This window comes from Taudactylus pleione, unplaced genomic scaffold, assembly GCF_031769625.1.
Source record: "Taudactylus pleione unplaced genomic scaffold, aTauple2 ptg001248l, whole genome shotgun sequence".
Lineage (NCBI taxonomy): Eukaryota > Metazoa > Chordata > Amphibia > Anura > Myobatrachidae > Taudactylus > Taudactylus pleione.
Genome location: NW_028285648.1, coordinates 752494 through 778692, shown reverse-complemented (window position 1 = coordinate 778692; position 26199 = coordinate 752494). Strand labels below are relative to the sequence as shown.

General features: G+C 44.8%; 2 protein-coding genes across 2 annotated transcripts; both read left to right on the top strand.

Annotated features, from left to right (window-relative positions):
• The first annotated feature begins 1967 nt into the window (after positions 1-1967).
• LOC148450955 (uncharacterized) lies at positions 1968-9568 on the top strand. The gene is made up of 2 exons (XM_088462485.1): positions 1968-2541; positions 7433-9568. The coding sequence occupies exons 1-2, from the start codon at positions 1968-1970 to the stop codon at positions 7984-7986; spliced, it is 1128 nt and encodes a 375-aa protein (XP_088318611.1). The 3' UTR covers positions 7987-9568.
• A 2379-nt stretch (positions 9569-11947) lies between these two features.
• On the top strand, positions 11948-25821 carry LOC148450954 (uncharacterized). Its single transcript, XM_088462461.1, has 3 exons — positions 11948-11980; positions 13447-14051; positions 25256-25821. Exons 1-3 carry the CDS (start codon positions 11948-11950, stop codon positions 25806-25808), a joined length of 1191 nt encoding a protein of 396 aa, XP_088318587.1. The 3' UTR covers positions 25809-25821.
• Positions 25822-26199: the final 378 nt, after the last annotated feature.

The following is a 26199-nucleotide window of genomic DNA, read 5'->3' as shown; positions in this document are numbered from 1 at the left end:
GTCAGTAATTACATGGGATGCTACTTATCCAAGCTCATTTGGATGTCATCCATCAGTCATCGTCATCTCCGCACGTTTATTTCTTACCTAAAACAAATACTGTATCAAAACACGGGGGTCAGTTTAGGATTCGCTATTATATTTTTATTTGTTCGTTATTACAAATGGATCTTTTCTACATCAATATTCGCTATTACAAGTAGAACTTTCTGCATCAATATTCTCCATTGAATTTATAAACATTCTATAACTAGAAATGTAATTTATTTAGAACAGACGTATCTCTGTCATAATATTTATTTTAATCCAAGGTTAGTGAAAGTCTCTAGATAGAGTAATTCTATAATATTTTTCTTGTGCTAATGAAAATCGCTGTATTCTTCTTGTGCCTTTATTTTGCTGTCACATTCTAAATCGTAAACCTAATTATGTGCTATTCTTTGAAGGTTGTAATTTATTAATATTTTTTTTAATAAAAACTAACGATCTGCAGACCGCGGATGCATCTATAAAAGGTCTATAGCAGCCATTTTAAATCGCAACTTGCTAAAAACTCTTGATTCCTTTATTTCCAGTGCATGTTATTTTATTTGCACATTCTTAGCCATAATGACTTTACTGGTGCTGGCAGCCTCTCCCTCCTCTGCATGTTGTCCATGTAATAATACAGGTTCTGTCTGTCCTCTAATATTGTATCAATTCAGCCGCCATTGTGTCCATGCCCTGGCGTTATAGCTGATTTCCTAGTCTTTGGTGTGGGATTAGGCCTTACTAATATCTAGGTACAACCATGGTATAAATGATAGTATATAGGGACAGGATATATCTCAGCATCGCTGTGTGGGGACCTGTAATATCACCAGTAATGGACAGTACCCTGCAGCCAGGATATTACACAGCAGGAGGAGACATCTGGAGCCTGTATTGTTATAGTGATGAATGATTTCCCCAGTAATGTCCTCTGATAGTGATCACTGTATATCATGTACCAGCTGTGCTTAGTGACCATACACCTGTATGTGCTCCTGCCGGGTTACTGTGCTCTGTCTGTGGCTGATTATGGATTAGACTCTTATCCTGTACAGTTGTAGATGGGCACAGTATAAAGGTGCAGACTATCTATGTCCCAGCAGTGATGGGTGAGGAGTCAGTATTCACCCCGGTAACTGTAACTGGCATCACCAAATCTTCCATAGTAGTGATGTTTCTGTTCTATTATAATACTCAGTGACTGTCACTCATCCTACTGACTCCCCCCCGTATATAATACCTCTCCCCTGTGACCAGGCGTTATGTAGGATCTGTTTGCTCTGTTACCAGGGGAATCTGTATAACCCTGAATCCGGGAGCTGTGGACAGAACACATTTCCTCCATGCCTGTAAGCAGCACACGGCCCACCATAGACCAGCGCTGCGTCACACTGCCGCCGTCACCCGTATTCACAGCCCAAACGCTATGACGGTGCTGGGACTGGTGATTCCTAATACAGGGCAGGAGGAGGAACAGTTTCTACTCCCCACCGCCTGGTGCAAACCAGACCCCAAACAGGTGGTAGCCTAATATAGAGCTGGGTGTAATATCAGAGGTATTCCCTGGCCAGGTTACATATAATAATGTAATCTAACCTCTCTTCTGTCCCAGAATTATCTCCATTTTATTCTATACTTTTCTAGTTCTGTCCCGGCCCCATCTTCATGGTGTTCTCCCCTTAATGAGGGGAGGAGACAGATTCAGTAACATTCTAGTAGTGGAAAAAGAAAGATGGCTTCTGAATAAAACGACAATGTAATTACTACACTCCTTTTTAGTATTTTAATACACCCTAAACTAGACCGTTCAGTACAAACTCCAATGTTATGTGGGAATGTGGGGGTCAATATAAAGAACCGTTCCTCATGAAATTGTGTAAAGCCTGAGTTGTACATATGTATAATATATCACACATGATGACGCGACCCTTCCGCTAATGTATAGAGGGTTTATCTTAGTACTTTTGTCCCCAACAGGTCCGCACGCCTCCTCGCACTATCCTGAGAAGACGCATCAGTGCTCGGAGTGTCAGCAATGTTTCCCTAATCATTCAGCCCTCGTCACCCACCAGCAAACCCATAGCGCCAGTAATCTGTATAGATGCTCGGTTTGCGGAGTGCGTTTCAGTTCCAGATTGGCTCTTATCGCCCACCAGTCGCTTCACACAGAGGACAAACTGTTTCACTGCTCTTACTGCGGGAAATCCTTTCATCAGAGATCACGTCTCCTGTACCATAGAAGAATTCACACCGGGGAGAGTCCATTTTCATGCCCGGAGTGCAGGAGATGCTTTGCCAGCAGATCTGCCCTTATTATGCATCAGCGGATTCACTCTGGTGAGAAACCGTTTAAGTGCTCAGAATGCGGCAAATGTTTTGTCCAGAGATCCAGCCTTGTCAAGCATCAGCGCATTCACACCGGGGAGAGGCCGTTCGTTTGTTCCCAGTGTGGCCGTAGTTTTTCTGACAGCTCAAATCTTTGGCATCATAAGAAGGTTCATGCCCGTGTAGGTGAATAAACTGCCCGTCACTTACATAATAAGACTCGTATGCAAGCTGCAACCAGACTTCTTTTTCAACAGAATGCAAGACTTGCAAAGGGGCTGTTTCCAGTTACGGACCCACCTAAAAATACGCCTAGTGCATACAATAGAAATATCGCTTGGAAGTCCCACCTGCTACCAGTTTTTGACTCTTCTGATATTATGAGAGTGAATGACCCTAGAACGGTCTCTGTTTCATGTGTCACCTTTTATGTGCTTGTATTGATAACATTGAGGACTGTCATCAGGGAAGAGGTACAATATACAAGATGAGAGGGGCCGGCTGCCGCAGATCCTGGCGCCATCTGATCCTGTGAATCGGTTGTGGATGGATTCGGGATAATCGCCAATAGTAGAGGCAGAGCAAGGAGGAACATCAATCATTGTACCTTCCCCCCTCTTTCTCAGGGGTAGGAGGTAAATCTCACACAAGGGGGCGCTCGTGCAGGCAGTGTATCCCCGTCCTATGATATACCGTATACTGTCACCCTTACATCAAAGGCCATCATCCCACCACTATAATCAGTGACAGTGGGTGGTGGAGTCTCCGTCTGTCAGCAGTCTGGTGGAATGTGGGCGGGGCTGGCGGATGTGTGGTGGGGCATGTGGGCGGGGCTGGCGGATGTGGGGGGCATGTGGGCACGGCTGGCGGATGTGTGGGGGGCATGGGGCACATTTGAGCATTGTGAAGGGGCGACATGTCACGTGGTTTCTCAGTTAGTCAGGGCTGCATCTCTGTGGCTGCCATTTCAGCGGAGCTAAAGGAATGGACTCCTCTTGCTGATCGGAAAGGACTGTGCTCACGCCCAATGCTGGGAACGACAGTTTAAGCGTGTTCTCTCCTATTCATTTAATCCCATCACGTGATATGAAATTTTATACTTGCATGTGGATGATTGATGTCACAAAACATAATTTGCTGAAGCTAATTCCAACATCTGAGATCTAATACCATATAATGCCTATTAAAGTGGAATGTTTAACAGTTTGGATGTGGATGTCTTGCCGCTAAGCTCCAAAACTGCGTACGTTCCCTAGCTCTTATTTTTATATTTTGTTCAAATATGCTTTAAACCTCTGTGTGTCGTGCTGTACATTATCTTGTTACACTATTAAAAATTCATTATCCATTGTTAAAATAGATTGATGTCTTAAGAAATCATTCAAAAATAATCCTGCAGTAACTTTTGAGCTGTTGTCATAAGGATGGTTAAACTTTAGAGATCCCCTCTCTATTAATAACAGATTTAATTATAACCGACAGATTCAAACCATTATTCTGCGTTGAGAAATCCCCCCCCCCCCAGCTTCCCACTGCAAATACATAAGGTTTGTGTTGCTGTAATGTAGAGTTTAGTGTCAGGTAACCTAGGAATTGCCAGAGTCACCTGCAGTGTGTACAGGGCTGGAGGAAGATACGGGAAGCCTAGGCGCAGGCCAGCTCATTCATAACTAGCACATGTGCCCCGAGGGTCTCGGCGGCCATTTTATTTTTCACTACATTATCCAAAAAAGAAAATATTGTAACAGAACCATGAATTCATCCCTGGGCGAGGGACGGGTGCCTCAAAGACGGCTCTGAGGGTCCTTACATGGACCATTTCTTATTATACGGATACGCAGGATAAATATGATATTATGATATAGTCCGCACTCTATACGTTTTCCTATTCTGATAATACGCAATATACACTCTCCTTCATTTGACTCAGCATTTAAACCAATAATGTTGTTGAATTGTTTTGTTCTGCTTCCAAATTACCGTGTAAAGTGCACTGATCAATAGGATTCCTTCCTGGCATTCCCTGATCAATAGGATTTGCTTCCTGCCATTCCCTGATCAATAGGACTCCTTCCTGGCATTCCCTGATCAATAGGTTTCCTTCCTGGCATTCCCTGATCAATAGGATTCCTTCCTGGCATTCCCTGATCAATAGCATTCCTTCCTGGCATTCCCTGATCAATAGGATTCCTTCCTGGCATTCCCTGATCAATAGGATTCCTTCCTGGCATTCCCTGATCAATAGGATTCCTTCCTGGCATTCCCTGATCAATAGGATTCTTTCCTGACATTCCCTGATCAATAGGATTCCTTCCTGGCATTCCCTGATCAATAGGATTCCTTCCTGGCATTCCCTGATCAATAGGATTCCTTCCTGGCATTCCCTGATCAATAGGATTCCTTCCTGGCATTCCCTGATCAATAGCATTCCTTCCTGGCATTCCCTGATCAATAGGATTCCTTCCTGGCATTCCCTGATCAATAGGATTCTTTCCTGACATTCCCTGATCAATAGGATTCTTTCCTGACATTCCCTGATCAATAGGATTCCTTCCTGGTATTCCCTGATCAAGCACCTTATTGTCATATTGCTTATAGTATAATGACTGCTCCCTGTTTTTTTTCCCTTTTACATGGAGCTGTATTTCCTCAGAATTCTCCTAAACCTACTGACTGACAGTCGTCCATAGCAACCAATCAGATTCTACTTAAAATGTATGTAGCACCTCCTATAAAAAATAGCTAGATTCTGATTGGTTGCTATGGGCAACATCTCCACATCTAAAAACCCGCACTTTAGTAAATATACTCCCTATTGTGTAATTCTTCTCTTCTTATGTACAGTGTTTCCCTCCTCTGCCCAAAGCGTTATGGCCTTAAGTCTTTCTGAGTGACTCTCCCCATTGCTTCACGTATTCTTCTACCTTATAAGTCCCCAGTAATGGTGACTCCTGGGGGTAAATTTACTAACCAGCGTGTTTTTAAATCCACCGATCATCGGCGGCTCTGACTAATAGGTTTAAAACTGTATTAATAAATGGTGAGTAAGCCCGGTTAACCATTTTTATTTCTCTTGCCGTTTTAAACCCATTGGGTTGAAAGTCGCTGCTGGTTAGTGAATCTAGTCCCTAGAACAGTGTTTTCCAAACGCCACCATTACAGTCCAGGTTTTAAGAATATCTGTTATGGAGTCCAGATGGTTAAATCAAATTCGCTGAGGTACTAATTAAGACACCTCTGCTCATGATTGGATATCCTTAAAACCTGAACTGTAATGGTGGAGTTTGGGAAACTTCAGAATGCACCCCTCCAGCTGTTTTGGAACTACACATCCCAGCATGCCACGTCACAGTTTTGTTGTTAGGGCATGCTAAAACGGTGTCAAGGCATGCTGGGATGTGTAGTCTGACAACAGCTGCCCTTGTCCCTTATAGGTACAGGTTATTTCTTTGAGAGCTATTATTTAATTTGCTCTGGTCAAAATAAAATGAAGCCGTATCCTGCGGCCAGAATATCACTGTGTATTTTGGTTATGCCTGGCTTTGTGCGGCATTTAGAATAATGTATTGTTATAGTAATTATCACAATAATACTCACTGTATATCATGTACCAGCTGGCAATAAACCTGTTTGTAGTCCTGCAAGGTTACTGTGCTGTCTGTGCGGCTGATTATGGATTAGACTCTTATCCTTTCGAGTTTAGATGGGGGACAGTATAAAGGTGCAGACTATTTATATCCCAGCAGTGATGGACAAGGAATCCGTATTCCAGGGGAATCTATATAACCCTGAATCAGGGAGCTGTGTACAGGATACATTTCCTCCATGCCTGTAAGCAGCGCACAGCCCCATAACCCAGCGCTGCGTCACACTGCCGCCGTACCCCATATTCACAGCCCAAACGCTATGACTGTACTGGTACTGATAATCAGAAAGATAGGGCAGGAGGAACAGTGGGCCTGATTCAGACCCGCTTGTAAGCGTTCGCACGCTCGCTCTGAGCGATGGTAGCACAACTGTGCATGCATATGGTACGCAATGCGCGTGAGCAAACCAGTCATTGCGGTCGGAAATCGTGCGCTCGTAAAACACAGAGGGGCTTCTATTTTGAGTGACAGAATGTGCCGTTTGTGGGTGGTAACAGGGGAAGGTACTTGAAAACGGGGGAGTGGTTGTGAGAACGCAGGCGTGCCCAACGGTCAAAAGGGCATTTAATGGGAGTGCATAATTAGCAAAGGAGCGTCATCGACCACGTCACTTGGTTGTCTTTTAGCCTGAACTGCTCGCAGTGATTACGGGTATTAATTCCTACCTCAAGCGCTGTGAGCATTTCAGATGCCGTTCGATGTTCCCGATTAATCTAATAAAAACAGGAGATGACGTGATTTGCGAACGGCAAAGGGGCGACTTGAAAAAATAGCGAGCGCATTTAGCGGACGCTCGCACAGACATAGAGGCGTCCTCACACCTCAAAGAGCGAGCGCTCAATTTAAATATCCGGCCCCTTTTTGAGAGTGAGCGGCCGCAAATAGCGTCTGGGTCTGAATCGTGCGCAGTGTCTGATCACCTGGTGCACAGTGAACTGAGACTCAGACCTGACAGTCTAAGGTTTTGGTTGGTGCATTATCATAATTATTCACTTGACGCGTTGGGATTCGATATAGAAGATGAATTGTGGACACCCATCCAACATCTGTTCTCTCCCAGAATTACTTGCATTTTATTCTATACTTTTCTAATCTGTCCCGGCCCCATCGTCTTGTTGTTTTCCACTCCAGTGAGCAGAGGAGACACACTCAGCAGCGTTGTATTAGTGTAAAGAGAAAAATGGCTCCTTCCATGGTGCTGTACAACAGTCCATTTATATTTCTAATACACACTAAACTAGACTGTCCCAGAGAGGCTCCAATGTTATGTAGGAATGACAGGACTATTTTTTAAGCAACAATTCCATATTGTGTAAGACGTGAAGTCTGAATGGTACATATGTATAACTACACATAATGTCTCACATGTGATGCAGCGACCCATCCGCTGATGTATAGAGGGTTTATCTTAGTACTTTTGTCCCCAACAGGTCCGCACGCCTCCTCGCACTATCCTGAGAAGACGCATCAGTGCTCGGAGTGTCAGCAATGTTTCCCTAATCATTCAGCCCTCGTCACCCACCAGCAAACCCATAGCGCCAGTAATCTGTATAGATGCTCCATTTGCGGAGTGCGTTTCGGCTCCATATTGGCTCTTACCACCCACCGTCAAGCTCACACAGTGGACAAATTGTTTAATTGTTGTTATTGCGGGAAATCCTTTCATCTGAGGTCACGTCTCCTGTACCATAAAAGAATTCACACCGGGGAGAGTCCATTTTCCTGCCCGGAGTGTGGGAGATGCTTTGCGGACAGATATACCCTTGTTACGCATCAGCGGATTCACTCTGGCGAGAAACCATTTCATTGCACTAAATGTGGCAAGAATTTTGTCCAACGAGCCCATCTTGTCAAGCATCACCGCACCCACACCGGGGAGAGGCCGTTCGTGTGCTCTCAGTGTGGCCGCAGTTTCGCTGATAGCTCCAATCTTGGTCGACATCTGAGAATTCACACCGGAGGTAAAGCGTCTGGATCTAGGTGAATGAGCCGCCATTCAGATACATAATGAGCCTTGTTCACAAACTGAAAAATGGTGTCCACGGATTGCAATTTAAGGTGCACGTATGGTTTGGGAAATTGCGCATGTAAAAGTACCTGTGTCGAATTACGGATCCATCTTAAAATCCACGTAATGGGTACTGTAAAAGATAGAAACATAGAATTTGATGGCAGATAAGAACCACTTGGCCCATCTAGTCGGCTCCTTTTCATTTATCCTTTTGGCAACTTCAACCCTTCAAGATTAGGAGCTTCCTCTCACTTCATGTACATTTTCTTTTAATTTTTCTCCTAAATTACTTCTCGGCTTAAATTTGCTATGAAAGTGAAGCGACATCGGTTCTGTTTGTTACATCTGTCACTTTTATGTGTTTCATGTGTTGGTTGCATCATCCCCTAGAAATGCGCTTTTCCAAAGTTTCACTGGAAGGTGCAAAATACACTTATGAGTAATAATGAATGAGGACTGATTTTCCACCATTTCATGAGGTAAAAAAATCAAGTCCTCTCTCCTGTAACGCTGGGAATGACACTTTTAATGTGTCTTCTCCCATTTATCTTAATATTTCTGATTTAAAAGGCTCCACATCACCGGATACACGGTGGTGGCAGCCATTTTGTGCTTGACAAGGCAGCCTATTGGCTCACTAGGAGCCAGTGATGTCACTCGTTTCTAGGAAATCTATATGGTGCATCTCCATAAATGTTGCTTCAGCCCAGAAATGGCAGCATCCACTGTCTTTGTCGATGAGAAGTCTGCTGTAGAATGTGTTTCCGCTATAACCTGCAGGTGTTAGTGTTGCTATCACTGTCCATGTAGAGCAGTGGTGTCAAACTCTGGCCCTTCAGCTTTTGTGGGACTACATATCCCAGCATGCCCTGCCACACTTTTAGCATGCCCTAATAGCAAAACTGTGGTACTGCATGCTGGGATGTGTAGTTCCACTGCAGCTGGAGGGCCAGAGTTTGACACCACTGATGTAGAAGATTAGCCTGTGACCAGACATGCTTGATAATAACATACAAGCGAGGATACACAAAATTCAACTCTTTGTACGTCTATGTAACTTGTACTAAACATGTAAGCTAATTATTTTGATGACCTGTTGGGGTCTTACAAATTACTGTGTAAATTGCTCTGATAAATCGTTTTCCTTTTCTGTAAAGCGCATAATCACCAAATCAGGTTTGGACACAGAGACACCGCGATAGAGCTGACCTGCCCTCTGCACATAGCGCATTTTAATACATGTACGTGTCCTCCCTGGTATTTGCAAAAGGCCAACGTTCACCTTTATCTCTGTGTCAGCTGCTCTGTTCATGTGGATTGAAACATCCCTGATCCGTGTCCTGCAGGAAGAACAGGGGTGGGGATTTATTTCAGCTGGGTGGGGGGCACTTAACAAGGTTTAGTAAACTGTCCAGTGCCGCACACAAACTATTCTGTATTCCCAATACCTGTCACCATTATTGTAATGGCAGTTATATTAAGAATTGTACGTGTGTTCTGGAGTAGGGGTTTTGGGTGGAATGAATTGTGTGAAAGTCACCGTTTCTTACCGTTTATAAACGTATAAACAATAAAAATACATTCTTTAAAACAAACGAAACACCTGCATTGTTGCATTATTTTTGTCTACATCATATACGGTAATTATGAATTTTTGAACGTCTGTAGAACACTTTTATTACTGATGCACCAATGAGGAACTAGCACACACAAGAAGAAGAAAAGGGGGTTTTATTTTACCATAATTCTTCCTGCAATTTGGTTTAGGCGACCTGACCGTACAATTGTTTCAGATAGTAGAGGTGTGGCTTCGATATTTAGATCTGGAATCATTACTAAGGCGAGACAACAGGCGGTGTGTGGCAAGGCGATCACAGTACAGTCCCTGCCAAACTGCGCCATACCACTGCTGATGCCCGTCTTCCTGCAGTGCGCAGTGTGACCTCCAGCTCCACAGCATCCTGTGCTGGCATGCGGAGGCGGAGCTGCAGCTCACGTCACATTCTGATTGGCTGATGGGTACCTCGACCAAAGTGGATGATCACTTATTCCATGCTCCGTAATCCATGCAGTGCATAGATGGAGATCAGATTATCTATTGACAGGGTGATCACCGATGGTCAATGAGTCCTGATCATCTGGGACATCACATGTATGCGCTGCTTCCCGTAGACAGAAGACTATGGACAATGCGCGGCAGAGATTTCTATGGAGGTGCAAAGCTGATGAACAGAATAATATGGGTGAAAATAACGAGGGTGCTACAAAATGATTTATCCACTAATCCCACATTTTCAGAAACGAGCCCGATGAATCTCTGTGGATACTGGTGATATGAGGATACTGGTGATATATAAGGATACTAGTAATACATGAGAATACTGGTGATACACGAGGACACTGGTGATACACGAGGATACCGGTGATATACTATTATGAGCTTTTGATTGTGTTTCGAGACATCGGGGACAGGTATTAAAGAGTAAGCATCGGTGGGGGACGTGGTGCTAGTAACTTGGGCTGTGATTTGCTGACACCGGCCCACATTGGAGTCCGTTTCAAACAAGTCCAAAATGTGTGTTAGAGTTACCTCCACATAACACAGAGGAGGATGAGTAAATTGTTATGAGCCAATTGAAGGAGGTACAAATGGCAGATTTTTCGGTCCTTATGAAAGTGGGTTTCTTGTTTTGTGTAGGCACAATTGTAATTCAGTGACTTCAGGCTAGGTACCCAGGATGGCGAGGTAATTTACCAACCTGTTTCTCGATAACCATGCTGCAGAAACCAAAGGTGTCAGAGCAGAGGGAATGTTTTGCAAGTGCACTCCCAGGCCTGACTATCTGACGTCCAGGGACAAAACTAGTCTGGAACTAATCAATACTCAAACTACCGACCAATCTCCATATTGAATGTTGCCTCAGTATCATCGCAAGAAACTTTGCAAGTAGGTTCAGGTCAATATTCAATAAGGATATTGTTTGGGGGCTTGAGCATGATAGAGATAGTTACTAGGCTTTGGAATAGCAAAAAGCTTTGCTGTCATGGAGGCTGGATGTTAGGAAGGCTTTAAACAAGATATTAGAATACCTGGGAATTTTATATATAGTGTTATGCTGTGAATCCCTATGGATCAGGAGCGGATGGGGGGACTTGAAGGGTTTTATGGCAAGGGGATACTTCTTTGCTGTAACTTCCAACTTGAGACAAGGGGATGAAGGTGTCTGATTGCATGTAGTTATCATTGGTGGGAATGTTGGTGGGGGCATTTTGGAGGATGTTGCGGAATTGTAAAAGGAGTGTCAAACCTCTATTCTGCTACCGTGTATTGATTGTTCTTGACGCAGTGAATGCAATTTTGGAGGAAAGAGGCAATTCTTGTCCCTTTGTCATGGAACCTTGCTCCAACCAATTCAAGAACTAAAGCCGCATATCCACTCAACGATATGCTCCATGAGTGATATCGTTAAGTGTGAACCCTGTCGTTAACAACATTGAGCATACACACTGAACGATGTCGTTGACGATATCGTTCAGTGACTGCACCCTCCCTCATCCCAGAACTTGCAGAACCTGGCAATATCGCCAGGTTGCCCTGCAAGTACGGGCAATGAAATATATCATCAATGATCAATGACCAGCGGGAGCATGCATCGTTGGCCGTTGACGGCATATCCATTGGACGATATTGCGAATGATGAACTATAACTATATAGTTATCATTCAAATCGTCCAATTTATCGTGTAGTGGATACGCGTCTTTTGTGACATTTTCCGACGAGTAATTTTAATAGTCCCTTTAGGACAACCTTCGTACGATACACTAAACTGCGGGGGTTTCGTTAGTGTGTCATTGTCAGCTCAAGAACTTTACCTTCTAAAGTAGCAGTTTTCATTTTGGTATTATTACTCCAAGCCCAGCCTACCATATACGATGGCGTTGTTAGCCTCCCAAATTACGATGGGGGTAAATCCTCTGATGTATTTAAGTAGAAAAATTCCTTCACAGTATTGACTATCTTTGGTGTATGAGCTTGATTCAAAAGTAGAGAATTGTGTTACTTGGCAAAGTCCAAGGAGTTTGTCTTTTGGTGACACTGTCGCCCAATAAGACTTCCGAGTGATACTGGCATTGGGTAATTTGGTGGTTAGAAAAAAGTAAATTCATATCTTTGTATGAATACACTTTTTGGGGTCTGAGTAGTGGGTGAGGTCTTTAGCGTACTTGTGCTTGGTTCTCCAGGAGTTGTGCAGGCCATGAATTTTGTGGAGGGAGAACACTTTCTTGTAACTGTTCAGGATCACAGAGCATTTATCGGTCTTCGGATGTAACACCACCAAGCATCACACACTTTTACACCAAATGGAAAATATTAAAACAGTTTTAGAAGAAATCTGGTTTGATGGGTGTTTGGAGTAGAAAGTCAAACTGAGTTGGTGATGGATACTTACCAGGATTAGGAACTCTGCAGTCACTAGTGTTTAAAAGGTTTTTTTAGGTTCTTTTAGGCCAATCACATTGGCTGATATGTTGCCAAGACTCAGTCAGGGGCACTATATCAATCATATAGAGGTTACCTCCAGATCTTGATTAATGTTACGATAGTTATGCCAGGCTGAGCAATGCCTGAGCTCCACTCCCTTATTATAAGTTTTACCTGCGAGATGTGTAATAGTGATGGAGACGGGTGATCACATCCTTGGTGGGATCATCTAAAGATCCTCTAAGCTGTTATAGGCACAGTCCATGTAAAGATTGTCAGCTGAGGCCTCTGCATGTATTTGTTTGAAGAGGGATGCCAAATAGGAAGGCCACGTGTGTCGTATGACCCACACTGGAGGTGTTGGAAGGTGCTTCTGCCACTTGAGTAGAATATTTTTATATTTAAGCGACTAGAAACTCCTCTTATTGACTCTTTTTCCATATATAATACCTCTCACCGGTGCCTGACCAGGCTTCTTGCTGACTTCTGTTATCCCAGTTGCCGGGGGAATCTATCTAGAGATGAGTGAGAAAGCTTTGGATAGGTGTCTTCTCATGTTTCCTCCATGCCGTCAAACACACAGTCGGCCATCATCAAGCACCACTACCTGGGGACAACCGAGCCCCAAACAGGGAGTAATTACAGATATTGGTGGTCGTGTTATTAGAATAATAAAAAATTGACATATGGACATCCCTCTAACATCTGTTCTGACCCACAATTACTTATATTATTATTGCTACGTCCCGTCCCTTTATTCTTGGTTTTGTCTACCTTATCTAGTGATATTTTTATGCCATTGAGGGGGGTAGACAGACTCCGCAATATTCTAGTAGTGTAAAACAGTGGGTGGTTCCTTCCGTCGTTCCAGTTTTTATTACACAGTAAATTAGACAGTTGGATTTGGGAATGACTGGGTTAACTTCTAAGTGACAATTCCGTAGGATAGAGAGCAAAGTTTATCGCACATGCTGACGCGACCCTTCCGGTGATACATGGAGGATTTATCTTAGTACTTTTGTCCCCAACAGGTCCGCACGCCTCCTCGCACTATCCTGAGAAGACGCATCAGTGCTCGGAGTGTCAGCAATGTTTCCTTAATCATTCAGACCTCGTCACCCACCAGCAAATTCATAGCGCCAGTAATCTGTATAGATGCTCGGTTTGCGGAGTGCTTTTCAGCTCCAGATTGGCTCTTACCACCCACCAGCAATCACACACTGAGGACAAAATGCTTCATCGCTCTTATAGTGGGAAATCTGTGCACCAGAGGTCACATCTTCTGTCACATAAAAGGACTCACACTGGGGAAAGTCCATATTCATGCCCGGAGTGTGGCAGATGCTTTGAGAAAAGATCTACTTTTGTTAGGCACTGGAGGATACACTCTGGCGAGAAACCGTTTAAGTGCATGGAGTGTGGCAAGCGTTTTACCCAAAGCTGCAACCTTGTAAAGCATCACCGCATTCACACCGGGGAGAGACCGTTCGTGTGCTCTCAGTGTGGCCGCTGCTTTTCTCAGAGCTCAAATCTTGTTCGACATCAGATAATTCACTCTGGGGGGAAATCCTGACCTCTCTTGTGTACTAGGTGAGGAACAGTCATACATGGTGGAAAAGAATAAAAATACCACCTCGTGGTCAGGACTACTACCATTATAGTGGCACCCTCTTATTTCATTTAAACTTTTATATTTTGCTCCTTAAATACTTGGTTTGTCTTATATATTGGTGCTGTCTTTGTTATGTTTCTCACTTGTTTGTATATTGTTTACATTGGTTCAACTGCAGTGGGGTTTTCAAATGAGGAGGGAGGAGAATCAAGTCCTTTTGTTAGGAAGAAAACCTGTGCTCCTTGTTGCGCCCTCCCTGTATTTGAACCTTCAGTAGCCCCTCCCCCTATTTTACCCTTCAGTAGCCCCTCCCCCTATTTGACCCTTCAGTAGCTCACTGGAATGCCACTTATAATACACTTTATTTTCAAATTTAATTCATTGAAATAATCCCTTTCTGCAAACTAAATCTTATTTTTCTCTGTGGCTGAATAACGGGTGCTCTAATGTGTATAACTTGTGTCTGCCATGCAACACCCCTTATTTATCCACCCAACTCCTCCCACCCCCTCAGACACCTCCATGTCAGCTGACATCCATTCTCCTGCCAATAAAATCAATGTGCAGTTGTGCAAAAGTAGCCAGGTGACATCAGACCGCCGCATTTCCACTTTTATACATTTGTTATTGAGCCATAGGATGTACTAAAGGCAAAAATGTGGTAAAACTTACCGCATTCCCCAAATGGTACTAAGCACTCAGGTGCTTCGTCCCGATGGGTAATGCCACCTTCAGGTAGTGTTACCCAATATAAGCCTATGGGCTTCTTATCGGGACGTTTCCCCTTGCACATGCACAGAAGGACGCCAGAGAGACTTCTGGGTATTAAACCCGGAAACCCCTCTGTCTGGGGCCATCTCTAAGGGCAGCTCTTATCGGGAGAGCTGTCATTTGCAATATTCTTGGTACATACCGCAGTAATGAACCGCATTTTGCGATGCTTAGTACATCCCGCCCATAACATGTTGTGTAACGTATAACTAATGTATTACAACATTGGAATTAATGCATTTAAGATAAAAAAAAACATTCCTTTTTTTATGATGCTTCTATGCTTTGTGTGCTACAGGTACACAGTGGTGGCAGCCATTTTGTAGGCTGAGCTATTAACCGTGACAAAGCAGCCTATCCGTCCACTAGAAACCAGTGACATTGCTGAGGCACGGCAGCCATTTTCTGGGCTCAGCTAATAACCATGACTGTTATGAAACACCCCTGTATATGTAAAAAGACCCCTAGAGCCTCCTGCTGAGATCTTCTCCCTATAACAACCACCCGTTGTTCCCATAGTGTTGAATACACTCACTGGTACTTAGGCGGCCACCAGGACATAAGCTCAGGCAGTAGGGGCTTATACAATACAAGGGTGATCACAGGATATTGGCTGGAGTAGATACAGATACTTTACAAGGTCAGAATCAGAATTAGCATCCACAGGGTTAATTGCAGGACAGTTAGTCTGGATAGCAAACAGGTGAATTAGCAGACAGCCATAATAATCCACACAGCAAGACTTGTAGCAACGGCACAGAATCCAACACAGCATATATATATATATATATATATATATACACACACACACACTTGTGCAAGGCAGGTATTTGTATTAGCAGAAACACTACAGCAGAGATGATATTCACTGTGTCAGCATAGGTGTGCAAGGCAGATATTCACTTGCAGTTGGTAGAAACAATAATTAAAGTTCCACAAGAAAGTAGTAAACTGGGAAAAGACATGGCTGGGCATATGCAGAGGCAGGAGACCAGAAGAACGATACACACGGAACAGACCAGGCAGCAAAACAAGGTATAAGCTATCACCGGCAGGGAATGCTGGGAGTGAATGCAATATAACAGGAAGAGGTACCAATGCCACCATCCTCCTAATTGCAACACAGTTGAGCTGCAAACACACAGATCTAGATTGCAGACTGGCTGCAGCTGAATGCTTCCACAATACTGACAGCTTCCCTGCTGCCTAGCAACAGCCAGGACTAGAAACTGCTAAGGCTGTCAGAAATCCTGGTAGCGGATCGTAACAATGACAACACAACCTATCCATACTCCATACCTCCCAACATTTGTCGAGGAGGATTCGGGACTTCCGGACTTCCGCGGGCGCCCGAAAAGGGGACATGTCCTAACGGCAGGCCCCCGTTTACATCACTAAGGGGCGTGCCCAGCATCTCCGAGATGCTGAGCTGCCCCCAGGCTTTCCCCCCCCCCGTACTGTGAATATTCTCGCTCTGCATACCCGCTGCTTTGCTATGCAGAGCAGCGGTGTATGCTCCCCCCCCCCACCGCGGGAGACTGCGGCCCCCAGGTGGGACAGTCCCAGAAAAGCGGGACAGTTGGGAGGTATGCCGTATGCTAAAACCAGTGACATTGCTGAGGCATGGCCGGGCAGCCATTTTCAGGGCTGAGCTAATAACCATGACAACTCAGACTATTCGTTCACTAGAAACCAGTGACATTGCTGAGGCTCAGCAGCCATTTTCTGGGCTGAGCTAATAACCATGACAACGCAGACCATTCGTTCACTAGATACCAGTGACATTGCTGAGGCGTGGCAGCCATTTTCTTGGCTGAGCTAATAACCATGACAACGCAGACCATTCGTTCACTAGATACCAGTGACATTGCTGAGGCGTGGCAGCCATTTTCTGGGCTCAGCTAATAACCATGACAACGCAGACTATTCGTTCACTAGAAACCAGTGACATTGCTGAGGCTCAGCAGCCATTTTCTGGGCTCAGCTAATAACCATGACAACGCAGACCATTCGTTCACTAGATACCAGTGACATTGCTGAGGCATGGCAGCCATTTTCTGGGCTGAGCTAATAACCATGACAACGCAGACCATTCGTTCACTAGATACCAGTGACATTGCTGAGGCTCAGCAGCCATTTTCTTGGCTGAGCTAATAACCATGACAGCGCAGACTATTCGTTCACTAGAAACCAGTGACATTGCTGAGGCATGGCAGCCATTTTCTTGGCTCAGCTAATAACCATGACAACGCAGACTATTCGTTCACTAGATACCAGTGACATTGCTGAGGCTCAGCAGCCATTTTCTTGGCTCAGCTAATAACCATGACAACGCAGACCATTCGTTCACTAGATACCAGTGACATTGCTGAGGCATGGCAGCCATTTTCTGGGCTGAGCTAATAACCATGACAACGCAGACCATTCGTTCACTAGATACCAGTGACATTGCTGAGGCTCAGCAGCCATTTTCTTGGCTGAGCTAATAACCATGACAGCGCAGACTATTCGTTCACTAGAAACCAGTGACATTGCTGAGGCATGGCAGCCATTTTCTGGGCTGAGCTAATAACCATGACAACGCAGACCATTCGTTCACTAGATACCAGTGACATTGCTGAGGCTCAGCAGCCATTTTCTTGGCTGAGCTAATAACCATGACAGCGCAGACTATTCGTTCACTAGAAACCAGTGACATTGCTGAGGCATGGCAGCCATTTTCTTGGCTCAGCTAATAACCATGACAACGCAGACTATTCGTTCACTAGATACCAGTGACATTGCTGAGGCTCAGCAGCCATTTTCTTGGCTGAGCTAATAACCATGACAGCGCAGACTATTCGTTCACTAGAAACCAGTGACATTGCTGAGGCATGGCAGCCATTTTCTTGGCTCAGCTAATAACCATGACAACGCAGACTATTCGTTCACTAGATACCAGTGACATTGCTGAGGCATGGCAGCCATTTTCTTGGCTCAGCTAATAACCATGACAGCGCAGACTATTCGTTCACTAGAAACCAGTGACATTGCTGAGGCACGGCAGCCATTTTCTTGGCTCAGCTAATAACCATGACAGCGCAGACTATTCGTTCACTAGATACCAGTGACATTGCTGAGGCACGGCAGCCATTTTATGAGCCGTATCAGTAAAAATGAGATGTTACCTAATTAATTCATGAGGAATCGTGGAATGACAAGTTCTCTGTAGTGTTTGGTTAGTTATACCTATCTCCTGCCGATCTTGCTGTTGCTACTACTGTCCATGAAGTGGAGGTTTAGCCTGTGATTAGGAGCTCTGCATAGTAATTTACTAAAGCATATAAACCATACTTGCATACTCTCCTGGAACCTGCGGGAGGCTCCCAATGTTTCAGGTACCCGTGCACTTCCGGAAGAGTAAGTACCCCTCTCACATCCCGCCCACCCATTTCCTAGTGAAGTGTACAGAATGGGGAGAATAATACAGGCAATCTGCGGATCCGTGAGGAGGGGGAAGGGACTAATAACGCGAATTGTCCGGCCAGCGCAAGTATAAAATAATCATATGATATAGTTAACTGTGTATGTTTTACTAATCAGATAAAACGCCACATATTGTTCTATTTAATGTACTCCACATGTAAACTGATTATGTTCATGATTTGTTTTGTCTGTTTATAAATTTCTGTGTAAAGTGCACTGAAGGTTTAGCGTAATAACATAATAACGGAACTGGTTTTGGCCTTTAGAGGCGTCACACTGAAGATTGCCAGCCTCCTATAAAATATCATCAAAGGGGCCGCTATTAAAATTGCGCATAGATTAATGTCTGGGATGGACCTTAAAGACAACGCCGCTGCGCCTTTGTATGCAGCGACTGCATTCAAAAGCTGCCTTATGGAATAAACACCCACTTCCGGCTAATTTGATGCGCTGCTACGTCCAGTTGAGCAGCTTCGGCTCCACTGCGTGACCCTCAGGTTACTCAGGATGTCCGGCAGAAATTTGTTACCAGGGCCAGTGAAACTGTGTCCGAGGATGGGGCCACTGGCTTTAGTACGCCCAGTAAAATGGTACCGACACGCCTTTTCGTTTTCTGGGAACGCTCCGCATTGCTGCCCCCAGAAGCCTGCGGCATTTCAGTCATGCTGCGGTTTTAAGGGCACTGCGACTGATGTCACAGGACCAGCTCCAGGCCTACCGTGGCCATTCTCAGGGAGTGTCGCAGACTGCTACTGTGTTCCTGTATGCAGGAAACACGGCTTCGGCATCTTAGCTCCCGCTGCCATTTTGCACGACCATTGGGCTCCTCAGAAAGCCTATTATCAAAGGATGTGTGTCCGATGCTTTGTACGCAGACACTTGAATTTGCAAAGACGGCGGTGAGCGTCTCAATGCAAATCCAGGCGGCTGCGACCATTGCATGTTTTCGCACAGTAACTGCATACAAAGATGTAACAGCGATGGCAAAAGTGTTCAACTCTGAATCCGTCCCGAAGACATATATATATATATATATATATATATATTTATCAAGTGGCGGAACTCAGTGCTGGTTCAGGAAACGAGATGCCCCCCGCTTGGTAAATATATCTGCTCTGGCTCAAATTTCAGTTTTGTTTGAGGGCACCTGCATTTATTTGTTTTGTGCACAGTGAAGAGTGCATTGGGACTATATATATATATATATATATATTAACCTTACAGTAACAGTATTTGTAATAACCTATACCTGAGGTTTAGGGATAGAGAGAAGGTTAATAGAGGGCGATGGTATCTTGTTCATATCACTAAAGGGGATGTGTTGTACTGACTGTGTTATTATACCTAGTTTAGGAAAGGTGTGCTGCGGTGTCACTGTGTTATTATACCTAGTTTAGGAAAGGGGCGCTGCGGTATCACTGTTATTATACCTAGTTTAGGAAAGGTGCGCTGCGGTGTCACTGTGTTATTATACCTAGTTTAGGAAAGGTGCGCTGCGGTGTCACTGTGTTATACCTAGTTTAGGAAAGGTGCGCTGCGGTGTCACTGTGTTATTATACCAAGTTTAGGAAAGGTGCGCTGCGGTGTCACTATGTTATTATACCTAGTTTAGGAAAGGTGCGCTGCGGTGTCACTGTGTTATTATACCTAGTTTAGGAAAGGTGCGCTGCGGTGTCACTGTGTTATTATACCTAGTTTAGGAAAGGGGCGCTGCAGTGTCACTGTGTTATTATACCTAGTTTAGGAAAGGGGCGCTGCAGTGTCACTGTGTTATTATACCTAGTTTAGGAAAGGTGCGCTGCGGTGTCACTGTGTTATTATACCTAGTTTAGGAAAGGTGCGCTGCGGTGTCACTGTGTTATTATACCTAGTTTAGGAAAGGTGCGCTGCAGTGTCACTGTGTTATACCTAGTTTAGGAAAGGGGTGCTGCAGTGTCACTGTGTTTATTATACCTAGTGTAGGAAAGGTGCGCTGAAGTGTCACTGTGTTATTATATCTAGTTTAGGAAAGGGGCGCTGAAGTGTCACTGTGTTATTATACCTAGTTTAGGAAAGGTGCGCTGCAGTGTCACTGTGTTATTATACCTAGTTTAGGAAAGGTGCGCTGCAGTGTCACTGTGTTATTATACCTAGTTTAGGAAAGGGGCGCTGCAGTGTCACTGTGTTATTATACCTAGTTTAGGAAAGGGGCGCTGCAGTGTCACTGTGTTATTATACCTAGGTTAGGAAAGGTGCGCTGCAGTGTCACTGTGTTATTATACCTAGTTTAGGAAAGGTGCGCTGCGGTGTCACTGTGTTATTATACCTAGTTTAGGAAAGGTGCGCTGCGGTGTCACTGTGTTATTATACCTAGTTTAGGAAAGGGGCGCTGCAGTGTCACTGTGTTATTATACCTAGTTTAGGAAAGGGGCGCTGCAGTGTCACTGTGTTATTATACCTAGTTTAGGAAAGGTGCGCTGTGGTGTCACTGTGTTATTATACCTAGTTTAGGAAAGGTGCGCTGCGGTGTCACTGTGTTATTATACCTAGTTTAGGAAAGATGCGCTGCAGTGTCACTGTGTTATACCTAGTTTAGGAAAGGGGTGCTGCAGTGTCACTGTGTTTATTATACCTAGTGTAGGAAAGGTGCGCTGAAGTGTCACTGTGTTATTATATCTAGTTTAGGAAAGGGGCGCTGAAGTGTCACTGTGTTATTATACCTAGTTTAGGAAAGGTGCGCTGCAGTGTCACTGTGTTATTATACCTAGTTTAGGAAAGGTGCGCTGCAGTGTCACTGTGTTATTATACCTAGTTTAGGAAAGGTGCGCTGCGGTGTCACTGTGTTATTATACCTAGTTTAGGAAAGGTGCGCTGCGGTGTCACTGTGTTATTATACCTAGTTTAGGAAAGGGGCGCTGCAGTGTCACTGTGTTATTATACCTAGTTTAGGAAAGGTGCGCTGCAGTGTCACTGTGTTATTATACCTAGTTTAGGAAAGGGGCGCTGCAGTGTCACTGTGTTATTATACCTAGTTTAGGAAAGGGGCGCTGCAGTGTCACTGTGTTATTATACCTAGTTTAGGAAAGGGGCGCTGCGGTGTCACTGTGTTATTATACCTAGTTTAGGAAAGGTGCGCTGCGGTGTCACTGTGTTATTATACCTAGTTTAGGAAAGGGGCGCTGCAGTGTCACTGTGTTATTATACCTAGTTTAGGAAAGGGGCGCTGCAGTGTCACTGTGTTATTATACCTAGTTTAGGAAAGGGGCGCTGCAGTGTCACTGTGTTATTATACCTTGTTTAGGAAAGGTGCGCTGCAGTGTCACTGTGTTATTATACCTAGTTTAGGAAAGGGGCGCTGCAGTGTCACTGTGTTATTATACCTAGTTTAGGAAAGGTGCGCTGCGGTGTCACTGTGTAGGTGGAGAGCTCTAGGAGAATAAAGTGCATGCAGTTTTATTGATTGTGACCATTATTGTGCAGAGAAGAAGGTGAATAGATGGCATGCACACGTGAGTGGTGTGAGCCTGGGGACAGCCCGGGGAGCACTGGACATGCCCTCAGAATGACGTAAATAGGGCTGCGGTGAGGCCACACGCATGTGAGTCCCGGATTCATAGTCCCATGTGTACCCATGTCTGACGCCTGTCCTCTTCCATGTATTCATGCTGCCATAGACGTGTATTTCCCCACACTTGACTTGAGTTAGTGGTATTGGCACTATATCAGCATATATCACCCAATTCAGCCTATATCAGCCGATTCAGTCTATGCCACTATACCAGCCTATATCAGCCGATTCAGTCTATGCCACTATACCAGCCTATATCAGCCGATTCAGTCTATGCCACTATACCAGCCTATATCAGCCGATTCAGTCTATGCCACTATACCAGCCTATATCAGCCGATTCAGTCTATACCACTATATCAGCCTATATCACCCGATTCAGCCTATGCCACTATATCTGCCTATATCACCTGATTCAGCCTATACCACTATATCAGCCTATACCACCCAATTCAGCCTACACCACTATATCAGCCTATATCACCCGATTCAGCCTATATCACTATATCAGCCTATATCACCCGATTCAGCCTATATCAGCCGATTCAGCCTATACCACAATACCAGCATATATCACTCGATTCAGTCTATGCCACTATACCAGCCTATACCACTATATCAGCCTATATCACCCGATTCAGCCTATATCAGCCGATTCAGTCTATGCCACTATATCAGCCTATATCACCCGATTCAGCCTATACCAGCCTATATCACCCAATTCAGCCTATACCACTATATCAGCCTATATCACCCGAATCAGCCTATACCAGCCTATATCACCCGATTCAGCCTATACCACCCGATTCTGCCTATACCAGCCTATATCACCCGATTCAGCCTATACCACTATATCAGCCTATATCACCCGAATCAGCCTATACCAGCCTATATCACCCGATTCAGCCTATACCACTATATCAGCCTATACCACTCGATTCAGCCCATGCCACTATATCAGCCTATATCACCCAATTCAGCCTATACCAGCCTATATCACCCGATTCAGCCTATGCCACTATATCAGCCTATATCACCCAATTCAGCCTATACCGCTATATCACCCGACTCAGCTTATATAACCCGATTCAGCCTATACCACTATATCACCCGATTCAGCCTATACCACTACATCACCCGATTCAGCCTATACCACTACATCACCCGATTCAGCCTATACCACTACATCACCCGATTCAGCCTATACCACTACATCACCCGATTCAGCCCATAAAACTATATCAGCCTATATCACCCGATTCAGCATATACCAATTCAAGGATATAACGTTTGGGATACAGATGGCACCAGCCACCTTCCAGCGCAGGGCCAGTGACTGGAAGGAAGGGTATGAAGGCCTTTCCTTGTCCGTGTTGAACATCATTGCCATTTTCAGTAAGACTACATGACACCATCTAGAGCAGGTCAGACAAGTAAGGCAGGCAGTTGCAAGATGGGGATCTCAGAGGTGCAATACCTGGGTAAATGGGTGTTTATTTTGTTGAGGGATGATGGAGAGAATTGGCCTCGATTAGAGAAGGTAGACGCATATAGCAGTGATGTGTTACAGCTCATTTAAGAGTTACTGTTGAGCAATATTACTCTTCCTGTAGAACCTGCTTCTTTCCTGTATGACACCTATACCTCCTACCATCCTGTGACCCACAGATAAGAGACGGCCCTTAAATCTGCCTCCTGGCTGTTCTGCATTGAACACAGAGCCCAGACTGGATGCTCTGCCCGCTCCCCAGTAGTCCTCAGTATGCGATCAGGAGAAACCAACCATAGTCACCAGCAAAGATGTTCTGCAGCAGTTACACACACCACCCAGAGCAGTTACAGATGCCAGTGAAGGAGCCTGGTGGTGTCATGGCGAGACAAGGTGCCAGAGTGAGCCATCCTGGCACCTCAGGTTGCTGGCAACATTCCAAAGCTGCTTAGCCTGCATCTTAAGCATGTCATCTGAAGCATGGCGCTAGAACTGGATTTGGACTTTGGACTCTACAGCTCAGGAATGCTGCCCCTCCACCTTTAATTCAACTCCCCTGAGACTGGGTTCGGGGGCTGTCTCATGCTGCGGCCAAATCGCACTCCACAAACTGCTGGATGCGACAAGACCGCACACTCGGGCGAGGGCGACGCTAGGCGCATGTGGCTTTATGCAGTCTACTATTTTTATTTTTCATTAACTTTAACATGGTTTTAATTTAGAATGCTGTCACCGTTCTTTTTATACGGCCTTTTATACCTTAGTATTCAGCTTCTCATTATTTATTTTTTCTCTCTTCTCTCCGCCTGGATGTTATACTTCTGCTACTTGCACAACCTCCCAGACATAACCTATGCAGTGCACCCCAGATGGCTCTATTCATTCAGTGCGTATCATATTACAGGAATTACAGCGACTCTGAGTCCTACGGGAGAAAAGCGCTATATAAATAAAATGATTATTACCCAGCCCTTCGCAGTCTTGTTACAAGGAGTACAGTAAGGGTATCTGACTATTACTAGGTGTCAGGAGGAGCCTCTAAGTGGATTTAGCAGAAGACCAGGCTCACATCAGGCCTCGCTGATTGTGTATCGCTTAGCAGAGTGGTCGTGATGGAAGGGCGTGATGGATGCCATCCAAATATAACTACGGATTACACTGCCTGGCGTCACTGATCAAAGCTGTCTTACTGCCATATTTATTATATGGGGGAACCCTGAAAGGCACCTTATGGCTATTGGCTCACATTGGCGCTGTTAGACGGTGCTTGGTGGGATTTGCAGCGGCCGCACCTCCCGTAGTAGTATCATCCCGCGCTGCGTCATACTACTGACATCACTGTGACTATTACATGTCCCAGAGCTGGGTCTGATAATCAGAGAGATAGGGCAGGGTGACAGACAGGCGCTGCTTACATGTATAGGTGGGTGCAGTGCCCGAAATATAATCCCACCTAATAATGTAATGTAACTGTGGACGTCCATATAACATCATTTTACACCACTCCTTCCTATATCTGCCCCATCCCCTTCCTCCTGTTATTTCCCCCTTATTGCCAGTGAGGGGGGAGACAGATTCAGCAACATTGTAGTAGTGTAAAAAGAAAGATGGCTGCTTCCATCATGCTGGGGTGAATGGAGTGACAATGTCAGTGTAACAGTCCCTTTACGTTTTAAAACAGATTAAATGACCGTTCTAGGCTAATTCCAATGTTATGTGGGGATGACAGGGATAACTGTTAAGGAACATTTGTATATGATACTGAATATATGTAATATCTGCTGTCTATATGGTACATATGTATAACTACACAGAATGTCTCACACGTGATGCAGCGACCCATCCGCTGATGTATAGAGGGTTTATCTTAGTACTTTTGTCCCCAACAGGTCCGCACGCCTCCTCGCACTATCCTGAGAAGACTCATCAGTGCTCGGAGTGTCAGCAATGTTTCCCTAATCATTCAGCCCTCGTCACCCACCAGCAAACCCATAGCGCCAGTAATCTGTATAGATGCTCGGTTTGCGGAGTGCGTTTCGGCTCCAGATTGGCTCTTACCGCCCACCAGCGATTTCACACCGAGGACAAACTGTTTCATAGTTACAGTGGGAAATCCTTTCATCAGAGGTCAGGTCTCCTGTCACATAAGAGGACTCACACCGGGGAGAGGCCATTTTCATGCCCGGAGTGCGGGAGAAGTTTTGCCCGAAGTTTTACTCTTGTTAGGCATCAGCGGATTCACTCTGGCGAGAAACCGTACAGTTGCGCAGAATGTGGGAAGCGATTCACGCAGAGATTCAACCTTGTGAAACACCAGCGCATCCACACGGGAGAGAGACCGTACGCGTGTTCCCAGTGCGGCCGCTGCTTTTCTGATGGATCAAATCTTTTGCAACATAAGAGGATTCACATAAGTTTAGGTCAATAAAGTGCCATTCGGATTCATAACAGGACCGGTATACAAACTGCAACCAGACTTTTTTTTTTTTACAGCCAATGCAGGACTTGGAATTGTGCATGTGAAGGGAGCAGCTTCTTCTTTTATATAAACGTTTATATTGTATTGTGATATACATTTCTTCTCAGCGTATCTTACGTTATTCATGACCATGACGTTACATCGGTGGTGTCCTTATTGTGTGTTACTGTTGTTGTATTTGTATTACATTGGTTCACGTCCATCTACAAAGCTCTCAGCTCACTGGGAACCAGTGACCTCTCCATGAACATTGCTTCAGCCCACAGATGGCAGCTTCCACATTGTACATTGATGACATGTCCACTGTAGTATTTGGTTAGATTCCTTTGTGACCTGCAGG

Bases quoted from the DNA above. Each gene is read 5' to 3' on its own strand.
- LOC148450954 (XM_088462461.1), top strand. From the start codon at position 11,948: ATGGCGTTGTTAGCCTCCCAAATTACGATGGGG. The intron at 11,981-13,446 runs GTAAATCCTCTG...TCCGTAGGATAG, and splicing joins CCTCCCAAATTACGATGGGG to AGAGCAAAGTTTATCGCACA. The intron at 14,052-25,255 runs CTCTGGGGGGAA...TATCTTAGTACT, and splicing joins GTTCGACATCAGATAATTCA to TTTGTCCCCAACAGGTCCGC.
- LOC148450955 (XM_088462485.1), top strand. From the start codon at position 1,968: ATGTATAGAGGGTTTATCTTAGTACTTTTGTCCCCAACAGGTCCGCAC. The intron at 2,542-7,432 runs GTGAATAAACTG...TGTCCCCAACAG, and splicing joins GAAGGTTCATGCCCGTGTAG to GTCCGCACGCCTCCTCGCAC.